Source organism: Microtus pennsylvanicus, chromosome X, assembly GCF_037038515.1.
Source record: "Microtus pennsylvanicus isolate mMicPen1 chromosome X, mMicPen1.hap1, whole genome shotgun sequence".
Lineage (NCBI taxonomy): Eukaryota > Metazoa > Chordata > Mammalia > Rodentia > Cricetidae > Microtus > Microtus pennsylvanicus.
The window spans coordinates 132,831,408-132,845,930 of NC_134601.1; the positions used below are offsets into that span (position 1 = coordinate 132,831,408).

Here is a 14,523-nt window from a genome sequence, read left to right on the forward strand (position 1 = left end):
ATCAAAATCTACCCCATGTCTCACTTGCCACTGACCCCAGTCCTCTACCCCAAGCCCCAATCCATGCCTCAGCGTGGACCACAGAAGAACTTCTCTTTTATTTGGGATAGAAGGCCCCTGGCCCCCAGTGCCCATCTAATAAACTGTGGCCAAGCTAGACAATCACCCTGATCAAAGATGGGACCCGATAAGCAGGCATCTGGGTTTAAGATCCCAGCAGGAGAACGCGAAGGCCGAAAGGAAGGAAGTGCTAGAACCAGAGCTTGGGCACTGCCTCCAGCACCCCCAAATTCCTGCCTGTGGCAAGGAGACCTCCATCAGGCCTCTAGGCCTCCCGGACCCGGGCCAAGAGGCCAGCATTCTCCTGGCGAAGGGCTCGGTAGTCCTCACAGATCTTCTCCAGGTTGCTCAGAGTCTTCTTGCCCATCTCTGTCTCGATCTAAGACAACACAATGCACACATCTTCAGTATGCAGGGCCCATTTCCCAGCCCCTGCTGGCTACCCCTCTACTGCATTACTCTCTGCTCCCCCCATCCCTGTAACAGTAGCCAGTCCCTTCCCATCATCAGACCTCTGTGGATGTCCTTCCCATCACCTAAAGTCACAGTTTCTACCATGGGTTCTAGGAGCTAGGCATGAGGAACCTCAAGCTAGAAGCCAAGGCTCAGAGTAGACGACTGGCTAGCTCCAGGTCCCAGACACAACAGGCCCCATGGCTGAGCCTCTAGCTCTCAGTTGTCTGGTTTCGCAGACTCTCAGTGTAAAGCAAGGAACTATCGCCTGGTCTGCCTCCATTCCCCTTCCTATTCCCAGATCTCACCTGCTCCTCAAGGTCTCGAACTTCCCTCATGATGGTGCCTGTGTCCTCAATGGTCTGGATGAGCTGGCTGCAATTCTAGAGACAATAAGAATGCAAGGCTTGCTTGTGCCTGTGCTAGCCCTCCACAGCCAGTCCACCAGGCACATGGCTCCCCTCACCTCATGCAGGGCAGCTAGATATTTGTAAGCCTTCCGGACAGCGTCATCCTTCTTAGCGTCCTGAAAAGACAGAAGGGACCGCAAACGTGTCAGCAAACTGTTCCCACTTGTCCATGACGCCAGCCCCGTCTAGACTCACTCTTTCCTACCACTTTGCCTTCACCCCTCCTGAGAGAAAAGCTAGGCCCAAGCAATAGGCAACAGCCTAGTCCCGCCCTCCCCCTCTCCACCCACTCCATACCTTGAACACAAGCTCATCAGTCACTGCAAATGTCCGGTCCAGCTTCCCAGAGAGAGAGTTGATTTCCTTCTGAAGTTCCTTTGTGTCCGACAAGATCTGGCAGAAATCAGGGCAGCCATCAGTCCATGTCTAGGGCACGGTGGCTGGCTAGCAATGGTACTCATGCGCCTGCACTTACATCCAGTCAGGGCCTGCATCACTGTGTTGGGGTGTCTGGGGTATACTGTATGTGCCTCTTATGTGCTGGAGTGTACCTGAGCAGCTCTGCCTACCAGAGACCATAAAGTCCCTGTGTAACTACCTTACACCTGACTGCCCACGTGATCTGTGATCCACCCATCAGAGCCATAGTGGCACACCTTAGTGATTTCTTCTTTCTGCTTCCGGATGTTGCCCACAATCTCCAGGATGCGCTGGGTATAGGCCAGCCGGGACACATCTTTTGGTAAAGTCTCCAGCTCTGACACCTAGACAAGAACATGGCAGGCATGAGCCCAAGCCCCACACTCCACCCCCAGTTACAGCCCAGGGCCCTAAAATTGGCCTTACCAGCTGCTTATAGACCTCCTCCTTCCTGCGAGCCTCTTCTGCAGCTGCGCGAACACTCTGGTGTAGCTCCTGAATTTCTGCCAACCTTCGAGATGATTCCAGCTACCAGGAACCCATAGACAGAAGGCACTGAGCAGAGCTCAGAAACAGCCCCCAGTGGAGGCAGTACATCTCCGTCCAGAGCCCAGGACTCCACCACCTACCTCCCTACAATCCTGGAGTTTTCGGAGGTGCCGGTACTCAGCAAGAAGCGGGACCCGATGTTTTTCCCACTGACTCGCTAGATGAATGACCCGCTGGGCACTACTCTCCACCACAAGCTGGCAGGAGTCAGGGAAATATGTCAAAAGAGGCTAGATCCATCCACCCCACCGCTCTCGGCCCAACCCCAATCCCAGCCCACCTGCAGCTTGGCGAGGTTGGCAGCCCCATCAGGCAGCAATTCCACCGCCCGACTCTTCAAGCGTAGGGCCTGCTCCTGCTCAGCCACGCTGAGTTCGCTTTGTCGACACTCGGTCTCCACCTGGTATACTCACAGCCAAGCTCCCAGTCATATATATATATATATATATATATATATATATATATATATATATATATATATATACAGATCATAATCCTAGTGAGCCCATTATGGCCCTGGCCCAGCTCAAGGCCTCAAAGATCACTCCATGGCCTCTATCTACTACAGGCCTCAGGATCTTCAGCTCCATACTGACAGCCAGAAGCCCTGAGAAGCCCTGCAAGCCCCTGCTCATACAGACCCATCTTACTCCACTGATGCCCATAGCTGCTATGCCCCCCTGCAAAGCCTGACTGGTGCCCAAATGTGCCTCTAACCCCTATAGGTCCACCAAGCCATTAATTAAACATATTTCTTGGCCCCACAAATTCTCCTAGACCTTCAAGAATATTAGAGATCCTTAATATCCTCCATTAATAAGCCTGGCATCTACAGACCTTTTCAGATCAGCTCTCAAGGCCCTAGTTCTGACCTGATCCAGCCCACGTCACTCTCCCAGCCCCTTACCTGCATAAGGTTGATTCCCAGGGTCTTCATGTCAGCTTCGACCTCCTCAATGTTGTGGTTCACACTCGCCAGCTGCTCCCGAAGGGACTCTAACTCCTGCTCTTGAGCTGCCCGTGTGTCCTGGGAAGCATAGGCCCGTCTAGGTGGAGCCACCAAGTCCAGAAGACAGGCAATAGCCTGGCTGACCCCCCTCTCTCTCTTTTTCTCTCTCTCTCTCTCTCTCTCCCCTTACCTGTTCAGGCCTCTGGGAGGTAGATGGTACATCTGGTACCTGGGGGGCCTGGACCTGGGACTCCTATGGATAGAAGTAGCAGCCTGGTTGTTAGTCACACAAGGTCCCAGCCTTCACAGCTCCGCCTCAAACCCCAAAGCACCCCCAAACACTGTACCCATGTCTGCTCAACCAGTGACAGTTTTCAGACTGTGACTACAGGAGAATAAAACACCATTTGTAACTGCAGATTAGAGTGGCTGACCACAAAGAAACCTTCCTGAGGCTAACCCTGACCACCCCAACCCTGTAACCAGCCCAACCTGTAACCACCCCGACCCTGTAACCACCTGACCCTGTAACCACCCGACCCTGTAACCACCCCAACCCTATAACCACCCCGACCCTTTAACTACCCCCAACTCCATAACCACCCCGACTCTGTAACCACCCTGACCAAAATGTCCATGAGAAAAACAGGCATTCCTCTGAGTGGGTGTCCAAGGAAAAAGAGATGTTCCCAAAGGAAATATGTTTACCAAAGGAAAGATGGGATCTGTGCTGGGAGCACTGCACGCCCCCTTACAAGTCCCACCACCTATCTGCCCTTTCTCCACTCAAGACCCAAGAAGCTAGGGGAGCCCTCTGGGCACTGTCTCCCAGTTGGAAGGCCTACTCAGTGGGCACAGGGAAGCTGTATGGAATACGGTGGTGTTAATACGGAAAGCAACACTCAAGGCAGCCATCAGCACACTCCCTGTCCACTCTGGCCTACCTACCAGATGAAAGGTAAACTTCTCGGAATGGGTGAAGCGGGAGCCTTTGGGGGTGCTAGTCGTAGTCCTAGCATCCCAGGCCTGTAGCATCTCTCCTAGGTCTCGGACTTGTGTCGAGGCTCCAACTGGGCCCCAGCTCTGACGTAGATGTTCAGCCAGCTGTTTGTGCAGTCGCTGCTGTGCAGCCCGGGAATCCTCCTGGAAAGAACAGACAGGGGAAGAGGAAGGCATAGGGGCCTGCTGCTCCCTAGGACCCTGCCTTCTCACCAAGGCAGCTCCCTGCCCTACTGGCCTAGGAGCTCCCCAAGAACAGAGGGGTGCCTTTCTCCACAGTGGGTAGCATTTCTCTACCCACTCACTCCTCACACTGCAGAATGTGAGAAGAGAGAAAAGTGAACCTGGGGCTTTCAGATCAGAAGGAGACGGAAAGGATGGTGGGCAGCAAAGACACAGAATGTAGAGTACCAGGTCAAAAAGGGTCAGAGTTCAAGACAGAGGGAGATGAGCAACAGAGAGAAGAACAGAAACCATTTCAGTGCTGAAGGGCACGAAGAAATCATTAATTTCATTCAGTATAAAAATGGCACAAGGGTTACATAAAAATGTTCTTGTGAGTAATGACTCATCATCTTGAGTACTTCGGAGTGGAAATTGTGTGGCAGTTTGGGTTGACTAGGATTTGATCCTGAACATGGAACCCAGGGCCCTGTGAATGTCTGGAGAGTGTTCTACCATGGAGCTACATTCCAAGCTCTGGGATTTACTTTAAAATACAGGGGGAAAGTTGAAAGGAAATAGAAGAAAGACTAGAAGACAAGAATCATTAGAACAATCTGTCTATATTTATGCTTCAAAATTCCTGTGAATTTAAAGAAGAAACAGTATCTGGGTATGGTGGTACATGCTTGCAGTCCTAACACTCAGGAGACAGAGACAAGGAGACTGTAAATTGTGATACCAGCTTAGGTTATATCGTGACACCCTGTCTCAAATCTCCCCTAAAAAACAGAAGATGGGGCAGGGAGAGAGAAAGTACAAGCAAACATGGTAACCAGGGTGGCAGGGATAGATAGATAGATAGATAGATAGATAGATAGATAGATAGATAGATAGATAGATACAAAAGCAAAAATGGACAGGGAGGGTGGAGAGAGGAGACAGGTGGAGAAGCAGATATGGGGGAAGAGGGGACAGATTAAGAAGTAGACAGAGGTGGCGAGAGAAGATGAATTGGTAGGAGGGCAAGAGGGGACAGGCAAAAGTGAACAGAGAGAAAGAAGCAGTACACAGCCGGGCGGTGGTCATGCACGCCTTTAATCCCAGCACTTGGGAGGCAGAGGCAGGCAGATCTCTGTGAGTTCAAGGCCAATCTGGTCTACAGAGCTGGTTCCAAGACAGGCACCAAAGCTACAGAGAAACCCTGTCTCGAAGAACCAAAAAATAAAAAAAACCAATGTAGCATACAAATGGGTACAGAAAGGATGAGAGAGGGGCAGGAAAACCACAGAACAAGAAAGACAGTAAGAGTAGGAGATGGTGCAGACACCCAGAGCCAGAAACCATGAGGATCAGTGACAAATGCAGAGGCAGCTCAGGGACACGCCCCGGTACCCACAGTACCCACAGGGGATACTTCCAACAGTCCCAGGTAAAACTCATGCGAGCTCACTACCCCACTAGCCCATTTTTTTCAGAACAGGAAAGCAAGCAAAGGGGAAGGCCTTGCTGCAGGTTCCGTCCTTATTCATTCTTTCAGGCAGGTGCACACAGAGGAGAAGCAAAGAAGAGAGGGACAGAATGGGGACAATGAGATGTGGAGAACTAAGAGGAGCCACGGGAAGCAGAAGCTTTGGGAGAAGAGCTGAACAATGATGGTACCTGGGATGGGAGGCGGTGTGTCCGGCACACTCGGTCTTCATCCCCTGGGCAATCCCTGCTCACATGCTGGCAAAGTTGGATGGCGTGATGCTCTAGGAGGGAGGCTGCCCTCCCCACAAGTGGGGGCACCTGTGTGGGGGCTGGTAGCAGCAGGGGACTCGCCTGGAACTCCCGTGGCTCTGAAGGCAGAAACAGTGCCAGTCAGCTTCCCCCTTCACCGCCCTACACCAATGCTCACACACTCCTCTCCCTTTCTCAGTTAGATCCATACAGCTGCAGCCTCACCTCCTCTGGAACTCAGCTCAGGCAGAACCAACATGCTGGAGTGGAATGACTGCCGGAGGGCTGAGCCCTGTGGAGAGAGCAGAGACGGCCTCTAGGTTGAGGTACTAGTGAAGGGGGGGGCAACAACCTGAGCAAGCGCATGAGGGCAAAGAAGGCAAGGAGGGCACAAGTCCAGATGGACAGGAGGTGGGGATCCCACCTGGAGGCGCTGCAGCTTGGGAGTTCGAAGGAGAGGTGGGACCCAGGGCAGGGCCAGCTGGTCCCGGATTTGGCTCCCAATGGCCCGAAGGAAAATAGCCGAGTCACCTATGGGGTGAGGGGTGGAGGTCGGGGGGATAGGGAAGGAGTGACATGCCACAAATCTGAAAGTACTGGGAAGCCAGCTGTAGCACCTGATCCCTCGCCTCCTAGTGCAGGTGGAGTCAACTAACATTCTCGCTCATCCAACAGTTACTGAGCTTAAAGTAGGTAGGTACCAGTTACCACGTCAAACACCGCTTCAGGAGACAAAAGTGATAAGGTCCCCATCTTCGTAGCGTCAGCAGGATAACAGAAAAGAAACTTCATGAATAGGACCATTAGGACCATCTATTCTAAGCAGGAGAGAGAAGGATTGCTAAAAGGGGCTGGAATGTTCCAAAGAGCAGCCAGAGAAAGGCCTTGCTGAAGTAACAGAGCAGAAGGCACAAGAGTTGAGGGCATATTTAATCTTTTGACATTCTGACATGATATTATCATCTACAAAGATAAAGCACGCTCAAGAACAGAGCAGTTCAGTCACACCAAACAATCTCCTAACGTTTGAAGCGGGTTTAGTTTTGTGTTGCCTGACGTTCACAGCTATTTTCAGCAGCGCATGCCCCTTGGGTGGGACTCACTTAGTAGGGAGTTGACTATGAAGAGATCTGAGGAAAGAATAATCCAGGGACCCAACACCCTGAGGCTAGACCTGGCCTGGCACTTTTGGGAACACTAAGAACACCCATATGATAAGAACGGAGTGAGGAGCAGAGGTAGAGGGGAGCTGGGCAACTCATTTCCTACCTCATGCTACCTGCCTTGAATCCATCTGCTCTCTGACCTTGGATCTACCCATTCTCCCGAGGATACATCCAGCCCCTACCCTTCCTATCACTTCTCTTAGCCCCTATCACCCTGGGAACACAGTCCATTCAGGACCCCATACCTGCAGGCTGGTCTGCATCCTCAGAGGCATCGGTGGGGAGCCGCTCAGCCAAGAAGAGAAGCAGGTCTCGAAGGTCAGGCTCGCTGGGATAGAGGAAGTTCTGATAGCCAAGTTCCAAGGGATAGCCCAGGTCCTGGGGGTTAGCAAGTATAGCCAGATGATGATACTGAGGGTAAAAAGCCAGGCTCTCATTTGCCAATCAAAGAGGAGCCTCCTGATCTGGGGGCCCTGGGACTACCACACCTGCTCTGACTCTTTCACTTGCCATCACCCTCCCACTCCCCCCCCACCTACATCACCAAGGCATTCTGGCCACAAAGTCATCATACTCAGTATTATAAGATCAATAAAAGAAATTAAAGCTCAGCAGGCTTGCTGACAGTGGCAGTGCACGCCTTTAATCCCAGCACTTAGAAGGCAGAGGCAACAGGATCTGTGAGCTGGAGGCTAGCGTGGTCTACAGAGCAAGTTCCAGGACAGCCAGGGCTATACAGAGAAACCCTCTGTCTCCAAAAACAAAAACAAAGTTCAGCCTTGTTAACTATGACTCAAAATCCAAAGGCCATAAAAAAAACACAGGATTTCTGCCCATGTGAAAAAGAAATGACTTTAAAAAAATATAACTAACAAAGTCAAAAGAGCAATGACAGCTTAGGAAAACAATATCCGCCGCCTTTGAGAAGAAGTCATGAACCTATCTCTTATATAAGTAGTGCCTAAAAATAAACAGAACTGGGGATGTGGCTCAGAGTGCTTGCCTATGTGAGCAAGGCCCTAGGTTCCACCCCCAGTACCAACAAAATAATTCCCACAACCATCATCATCAATGACAACAGGCAAAAGATCAGCAAACACACAGCTCAGGAAGAAAGGACTCTCAAGAGTTCCAGAGAGGCTGGGCGGTGGTGGTGCATGCCTTTAATACCAGCAGAGTGCAGGAGGCAGAAGCAGGCGGATCAAGGCCAGCCTGGTCAACAAAGCAAGTTCCAGGACAAGCTCCAAAGCTACAGAGAAACCCTGTCTCGGAGAAAAAAAAAAGAGTTCCAGAAAGGTTCAAAGACAAAGCAAACTTCCTGGGCTCAAACCCAAGTTCTGCCTCTTACCAACTGTGTGATCATGAGTCAAAACTTCTCTGTACTTCACTTTTGTTAAAAGAAAAAAATTATACCAAGGGCTAAAGAGATGGCTCAGTGGTTAGGAACACTTGCTGCTCTTCTGAAGGACCTGGGTTCTAGTCCCAGCATCCACATGGTGGCTCATGACCCTCTGTAACTCCAGTTCCAGGGGGAGGCTGGAGAACTGGCTCAGTGGTTAAGAACACTGGCTGCTCATCCAGAGGCCCTGGGTTAGATTCCCAGCACCCACATGGCAGCTCACAGCTGTCCTTAACCCCAGTTCAAGATGTTCTAAGGCCCTTTCTGTCCTCCATGGCAAGTACATGATGTACAGACACATGCAGGCAAAACACCCATGCACATAAAAATAGATAAGTGCATTTGAGCCAGGCAGAGGTGGTGGCGCACGCCTTTATTCCCAGCAGTTGGGAGGCAGAGGCAGGTGGATCTCTGTGAGTTCGAGGCCAACCTGGTCTACAAGAGCTAGTTCAAGGACAGGCTCCAAAGCTACAGAGAAACTCTGTCTCGAAAAAAAAAAATTCCAGTTCCAGTGGAAGGCAATAGCTCCTTCTGACATCCACCAGTACCAGGCACACAAATGATGCATATATACACACATACATGTAGGCAAAGCACTCATATGCACAGAATGAAAAATCTAAAATCTAAATAAATAAAAAATTTCAATATCTTTTTTTAAATGTATTTATTATGTATGTAGTATTCTGTCTGCATATATGCCTGCTGGCCAGAAGAGGACACCAGATCTCACTAAAGATAGTTGTGAGTCTCCATGTGATTGCTGGGAATTGAACTCAGGACCTCTAGAAGAGCAGCCAGTGAGTGCTCTTAACCACTGAGCCATCTCTCAAACCCTAAACATTCTTTAAAAAAATATTAAAAGGCCGGGCGGTGGTGGCACACGCCTTTAATCCCAGCACTCGGGAGGCAGAGGCAGGTGTATCTCTGGGAGTTCGAGGCCAGCCTGGTCTACAAGAGCTAGTTCCGGGACAGGCTCAAAGTTACAGAGAAACCCTGTCTCGAAAAACCAAAAAAAAAAACTATATTAAAAGTACTCATCTGGGACAACTGTCACGAGGCTTAAATGAGTTCTCATCATGCTATCACAGTGCCTGGTGCAGAATATTGACTCAAAAACCACCATTACGCCGGGCGGTGGTGGCGCACGCCTTTAATCCCAGCACTCGGGAGGCAGAGGCAGGCGGATCTCTGTGAGTTCGAGGCCAGCCTGGTCTACAAGAGCTAGTTCCAGGACAGGCTCCAAAACCACAGAGAAACCCTGTCTCAAAAAACCAAAAAAAAAAACAAACAAACCACCATTATGATATGTATTCATGTATTCTGTCACAACAGAAGCTGTATTAGAGGATCATGGTCACACAAGAATAAAAAAAAACAACTGGTGTCTATGCTACATAACTTAAAGCTTATAAAATCTGACATCTATGATCTCAGAGTTGTGACAGATAAGGAAACTCATTCCAAGAGTGAGGTGCTGTGGTGGTTTGAAAGAGAATAGCCCCATAGGCTCACAGATTTGAATGCTTGGTCTCCAGGGAGCAGTGCTATTTAAAGGATTAGGTGTGGCCTTGTTAGAGGAAGTGTGTCACTGGAGGCGGGCTTTGAGGTTCCAGAAGCCTGTGCCAACCAAGCCCAGAGTTCTTCTCTTCCTGCTGCCTTGGGATCCAGATGTAGAACTCTCAGCTACATCTGTCTGTGTGCCTCCATGCTCCCCACCATGAGAATAATGGACTAAACCTCTGAAACTGTAAGCCAGCCCCAATTAAATGCTTTTTTAATAAGAGTAGCCATGGTCATGGTGTCTCTTCACAGCAATAGAGCGCTGACTAAGTAGCCTTATACAGTGACAAATGCCCAAAACACAGAGGTGTTTCAGGTATAGAAATAGATACCAAAAGCAAGGGACACAGAGAGGAAGACACCAAACACACAATGCTGAATTGGAGACCCTTTTTCATTGCTGCTGGCAAGCCATGGCTGCTGAACCAGACAATCACAGGTATCCCTTGACCACCAGGTTCCCCATACTGAAATTAACATGAGCCACAACATCCAGAGGCAGACAGCACTGAGAAGGGAACATCAGAGAAAGCCTCATCCCATCCACCACCTTGGTACTTCCCACTGAGCATACTATGTGCCCAGCAGAAGACATAGCTTCTCTCTTAAAAGGCCATCTTCCAGAGGCTGAGAGATGGCTCAGGGGTTAAGAGCACTGGCTGCTCTTCCAGAGGTCCTGAGTTTAATTCCCAGCAACCACATGGTGGCTCACAACCATCTGTAGTGAGATCTGGTACCCTCTTCTGGCATGCAGGGATACATGTAGACAGATGCTGTATATATATATATATGCTGTATATATATATATAAAAAAAGGTTTAATAAATAAACCTTTTTTTTTAAAAAAAAAAGCCATCTTCCAGAATGTGGCCCTGAACAGGGGCAAACTGATCACTTCATGAGGAAAAGAGCCCTAGACAGAAGAATATGGGAACAGTTTGGCAAATCTGAGAGTGCTGACCTAGCCAGGAAGAGCCAACAGGGGTACTGCTCAGACCAAAACTGCATAAGCACTGCCCAAGGTAAACAGCTGGATGACCCTGTCCCCTTTGGTCTACTGGGTACTCCACTGACCTGCCACCACAGACTTAGCAACGTACTGTGTATGCTGGAAGTGTCTACATTCATTCCATGGCTGCCGGGATGCGTGTGGCCAGATTATGCTACCAACTCTTCCCCGAGCAATTTAGTTGTTGCTTTTGGAATGCTGAAGACTGAATCCAGGAAGTACACCCTCTAAAACTGAGCTACAGTTTGATACAGTTTAGCTTTCACATTCATTTTACACAGACAGAAACTAAAGATCAAAAGGTTAAAGGACAATGTTGCAAAGAAAGTTTGTTACAAGTGAGTTACAAAAAAAAGGCAGAATTCTCAGCTCTTGGATACAGTTACTTTGAAACAGAGGGTGGGTGATTCATTGAAGCACTTTATTTGATCTAACAGAGCAGTGGTTTTGTAACTATAAGAGGCACAATACAATGTAACAGATGATGTTTTCCTAAAACAGAACACCTTTCTATGGGTAACCATCCCTTCCCCAGTTCTATGCCATGAAACAGCAGCTAATCAGCCCTATAGGAGGTTCATGTGATCTGGGCACAACTAATCAGAGCTTGGTTTGGAAGTATATAACGCAATCAAAGTCTTTCTTCAGCCCTGATATATAGGTAAATGGATACAATGTAACACTGGGGTGAAATCTTGACCGCAAGCTTAAAAGGTGGGGGCTACAGCTAGTCCAGGGGTAAACCGGGTCAGCTCATTTACTCCACACAACCTTTTAGCACCTCCATTTCAGAGATAAGGAAATAAGCCACGGCAGGGTTAGGGTCATACAGCCAGGATGAGTAGAGCTACGTAGAGTCAGAACTAATTGCACGGTTTGGCTACATATGTGGCAGCTTTAACCATTAATGAATGGCAAGCCACAAAGAGGGACAGAGAGGAGGGCAAGAGTGTCAAAGAACTTGGTGACTGTGAAAAGGGAATGAAGGTGGTGTGCATACTGGGAGGAGGGCACTCACCATGCAGGCCTGAGCCAGGCTCATGGCCAGGCGAAACCGGGCAGACATCGCTGGTGGCAGCAAGTGACTGAGGCCAGAGCCCACGTCAGGACTGATCACTCGAAGGCATCGCACCACGGCCTCTACTACCAGCTCAGTGGTGAAAGCTCGCAGAGTCTGCACTTCTGGAGGAACTGCCCTAAAGAGGAAAGCAGCAGGCTTGAGGAGGGGTTAGAGGGAAAAACAGCCTTCTAGAGAAGGAAGCGCTAGTACCCAAGGGCAGGGAAGAGCCTAGGTTTCAACAGACCCTGGGTGTCTGTGACTAGGACTTCTACTTGGTCCAGTCTCAGGGACTCTAGAGACGCTGAGTGCCAGTCCTGGATTGTAAGTTTCCTGGATCTCAGAGTGCAGGTGTCTTACACCCTCTACATATCAGGGTCCCAGCATATTAGTGTCCAAATCACATTTCATGTCTCAGTTCCCACGATTCGAGTCTTATAAGGTGCCTGAGTCCTCTGGGCTTACCAAATGTCCAGGTCAAACGTTTGGGAGATCCGTGATGTTAAGGTGTAGGTGGGCTTAGGATCCTGTAAGTTGGGGCCCTTGGTTGCCAAGGTCTCGATTTTAAGGTTCCCGGGTAATGGGGTACTAGGTTTTGGAGTCCCGGATGTGAGCAATTGGAGGCAGTGGGGCTGCGTACTTACGTGCCCGCCTGGCGCAAAGAATGGATGAGGATTCGATCGGCCTCTTCCATGCTGGAGTCAGTTCTAACTCTGCTGGGGCTGGGTCAGGGACCGGATCAGAGAAAGTGGAGCAACGCTGTAGCAACTGCTCTCCGCGCCCACGGAGGACAGAGCATCACGTGCCGCGCAAGGAACATTGGGAAGTGTAGTTCTGCGAGTGAGCGCTGCGCAAGCGGGATGCCTGGAGGCGTGGTATATTGCACACACTCAGAGCTGAGTACGCAATGGCTGCTGGAAGCTGTAGTTCTCCCATCTGAAATTCTGCAGCCTCGTCCAAAGGAAAAAGGAATTGTGCTAGCAGCTGAGGGACAGGACCGAGAAATGCTTCATTTAAGGAAGCTTCATCTTCCAAATTATAAAAGCCTACAAGTGTACAAAATGACTGTTCCCCTCTGTGCTGCTTTCCTCATCTGTAAAATGAGAATTTTGATAATACCTATGTTCTATGGTCAAGATATAATTACTACTCCTAGGAAGGCAGCTCAAGATAAGGGCTCCTGCTACCAAATCTAACAGGCTGAATTCTGTCCCCGAGATCCACATGGTAGAAGGCGAGAAATGACTCCATAGAGTCTGAACTCCACACGTGCACTGTGACACATGTATGTCTGAGCGTGCACACAAACATGTAATAAATACATTTTAAATAAATAAACAAACCTAATTACTGGGCCATTAAGATGGTTCATCACGTAAAGCCTTTTGCCACCAACCCTGGCAAACTGAGTGAGATACCTAGGACCCACATGGCAGAGAAAGAATAGACGCCTACAAATTGTCCTCTGACATCCACACATGTGCAGTGGTACCACTGTCAGGCACGCACAATAGATGAAAGAAAAAACAAAGTTACCAAACCAGGTGCAGTGGAAAACACCTGTAATCCCAGGACCTGGTTGAAGCAAAGGTTGGGCTACGCCGGGAGACTCCCTCAAAAAAGGAAGAGAGTAGTGGGGAGCGAGAGAAAGAGCTGTCAGTCATGCAATCAATAAATGAATCGTTTTAATATACTAATACATACACGTGCAATCCAAAGAGTATTAACACAACAATATCTATGCAACCATTACTTATTGAACAGCCTATTTTGTCTCCCCTGCTCAATAGTCCTAATTTTTGTATAAATCACACACATATACACACACATCACATACATGACTCAGTTTCTGAACAATACTTTGTTTTTTATTGTTGTGCTGTTTTGTCTTGGTTTGGTTGACAAAGTCTTGCAATGTAGTCCAGGCTGACCTCAAAACTGTAGTGGTAGTACTCCTCTTTCTCTCAAGTTCTTGCATTAAAAGCTTGTACCACCACGCATGACTATATTCTATTTTTAATTACTGTAGATTTATAATGAATCTTGATAACAGATATGGCAAGCCTTCCCATCTTGTTCTTTTTTTAAAAAAAAAGTGTTGGCTTTTCTTGGTTCTTTGTATGTCAAAAATGTCAATTCCAAAGAAAATTATGCTGGGATTTTGTTTGGTATAGCCAAAGCAAAATGCCAAATGGATCACTTTGGGAAAAATTTACATCACCACTAAATGTCATATATTTCTCCATTTTACATCCCTTTGATATTTACTATTTGACTCTTTTTTTCATAGAGATAATAATGCTCATGTTAATTTTGTCCAATGTACTTAAAATTTTGTTATTGGAAAATTGCAACATTTTTTTCTTATTTCAGCTTCTGTCTACTTAGTGCAGGTATCTATTTGGTAAACAGTTAACCGGAGCCTTTTCACTTGCCAGTCTCTGGCTTACAAATATCTCCCCTGTTCACCCTCCCAACTGACACTATCCCCATTTGCTCCCCTGTTCACCCTCCCAACTGACACTATCATTCCCCGCCCTGTGACCTTAATCTCTCTAAGGCTGGAGGAGAAGAGGGGGACGGTGTCCAGATGGCCCTTACATCT

General features: G+C 48.7%; 1 protein-coding gene across 1 annotated transcript; it reads right to left on the reverse strand.

Annotated features, from left to right (window-relative positions):
• Positions 1–79: 79 nt before the first annotated feature.
• Ccdc22 (CCC complex scaffolding subunit CCDC22) lies at positions 80–12,897 on the reverse strand. The gene is made up of 17 exons (XM_075957898.1): positions 12,563–12,897; positions 11,880–12,057; positions 7,136–7,268; positions 6,149–6,255; positions 5,950–6,016; positions 5,665–5,843; positions 3,790–3,984; positions 3,032–3,094; positions 2,800–2,919; positions 2,173–2,292; positions 1,973–2,089; positions 1,770–1,871; positions 1,580–1,687; positions 1,221–1,316; positions 980–1,039; positions 822–896; positions 80–439 (listed from the first exon to the last, which is right to left on the reverse strand). Exons 1-17 carry the CDS (start codon positions 12,610–12,612, stop codon positions 326–328), a joined length of 1,884 nt encoding a protein of 627 aa, XP_075814013.1. The 5' UTR covers positions 12,613–12,897; the 3' UTR covers positions 80–325.
• Positions 12,898–14,523: the final 1,626 nt, after the last annotated feature.